Source organism: Haliaeetus leucocephalus, unplaced genomic scaffold (assembly GCF_000737465.1).
Source record: "Haliaeetus leucocephalus isolate CR32 unplaced genomic scaffold, Haliaeetus_leucocephalus-4.0 Scaffold406, whole genome shotgun sequence".
Lineage (NCBI taxonomy): Eukaryota > Metazoa > Chordata > Aves > Accipitriformes > Accipitridae > Haliaeetus > Haliaeetus leucocephalus.
In genome coordinates, this window is record NW_010972842.1 from 7,990,675 (window position 1) to 7,992,280 (window position 1,606).

General features: G+C 50.1%; 1 protein-coding gene across 1 annotated transcript in view; it reads right to left on the minus strand.

Annotated features, from left to right (window-relative positions):
- The window catches only part of LRIG3 (leucine-rich repeats and immunoglobulin-like domains 3), a 43,483-nt gene extending 43,359 nt beyond the window's left edge, over nucleotides 1–124 (minus strand). Inside the window, exon 1 of the mRNA XM_010574116.1 lies at nucleotides 23–124. Within this exon, the coding sequence (XP_010572418.1) occupies nucleotides 23–124 (102 nt within the window). The remainder of the gene's footprint in view (nucleotides 1–22) is intronic.
- Nucleotides 125–1,606: the final 1,482 nt, after the last annotated feature.

The following is a 1,606-nucleotide window of genomic DNA, read 5'->3' on the forward strand; positions in this document are numbered from 1 at the left end:
GAGGAGGAGGGTCGGGGCTCACCCGAGGGTTTCCCTTCGCCGGTTTTGAGCGGGAGTCGGGGCAACGCAGAAGCCGCTGCGGAGGCCCCGGCGGGTTCCCAGCCAAGGCCGGGGGCACCGGCATGTAAAAGGTGAGGTGAGGTTAACTCCTGCCTTCCGGGTCCTGCGCGGCTCGTCCAGACACCGTAATTAAGCCCCATTATGTTCCCCACAGGATCCCAGCTCCAGAGGTTCGGGGAAGTGGGCAGGGCGCACGGATTCCACATCTCTGAGGTAATCCGTGTAATTCAAGTAAATGCCTATTGTTCGAGTTCCATATGTAAGCCGGGACCCTGCGATGGATTCGATTACGGCGGGCTTCGCACCCCCCTGCTCTGCAGCAGCCGACCTGGGGCTGCCCACAGACACCCTCCGTCCTCTCCCACCTCCCCACCCGCACGTTTCACCTGGAGGGCCGTCGACCACCTTAGACACTGGCAACCCGGAGCCTCGAAAGCCTGACAGCTCCCGTACCGAGATTTGTAAGGCCGAAACTTCGTCCCTGGTCTTGTTCCCAGGTGTATCTCGGGACGTGTCTTAAACTGAAGAAACGCAGCTACGTTCTAGTCGGGAATCACGAATTTGCAAGCCAGGCCAGCAAGTCCTGGGTAACTACAAACAATCCCGTGCCCCTGTCAACACGGCTGTTTCGGGGTGTGCAGAGCTGTGCCCTGTTTTGTCGGCTTGCGCTCCGTTGACCGCTGGTGCTCCTGAAGGAAATTACTCCGGGAAAACAAACACGGCAGGAACACACATGTTTTTTCTACACGTGAAAGCGAGGAAGCAGAGAAGCGAAATACAGGGAAAAAAATAGCGCTATATTTACAACTGACTCTCATTTATTTGTTGTAAATGAAAACTGTCTTGGCGGCATTGGCATGTCATAGTTGTTCAGTTTCTTTGCAGCCGCCGCCTTCCCTTCAAGAACGTTAGGGTGACATTAGATGAACAAAGCCTGTGAAACGCTGAGCTGTTCTAAACAGCCAGTAGGACAGTGCCAAATTCAGATTTTCAAAGCTATCCGTCCTTAACCTGTACCTGTTCCCACTGAAGTCAGTGGGCAAGCTTCCTTCTGTTTCAAAAGCACCAGCATTTGTGCTAGCTGCCCAGTTGTTTCACACCATTATACCAAGATAGGGGCACTTGAACACGTCGTGTTCATAGTTAGGTAAAATGTGCTAAACTTGCTACTTTTGCGAAGTAATAAAAAATTCAAGAGGAAGACCTTCATGTTTATGTTGCTCCAGAGATTTATGGAGAACTTTACTAAAATTAAAATGGATTTAAAGTAACTAAGCCCTGTACTACAGTTCCCAGAGCGCACAGCAAAGGGCCTCTTACTTGGGAAAAGTGAGCTTGTCTTATCTTGAGTGTTGGCAAGGGCAGTGATTCACTAGTAGGTGGCAACAGAGTAATTAAGCTGTCAGTTTTAACATCCAAGGGAAAGAAAAAATAGAAACAAAGCATTTTGAACTTACTGTATCGCAGCAGTCAATAATATACACGGTGCATATGTGAACTGCGGAACAAGAGAGAATCTGAGAAGAGAAAGCAGGGGAAAAAAGAG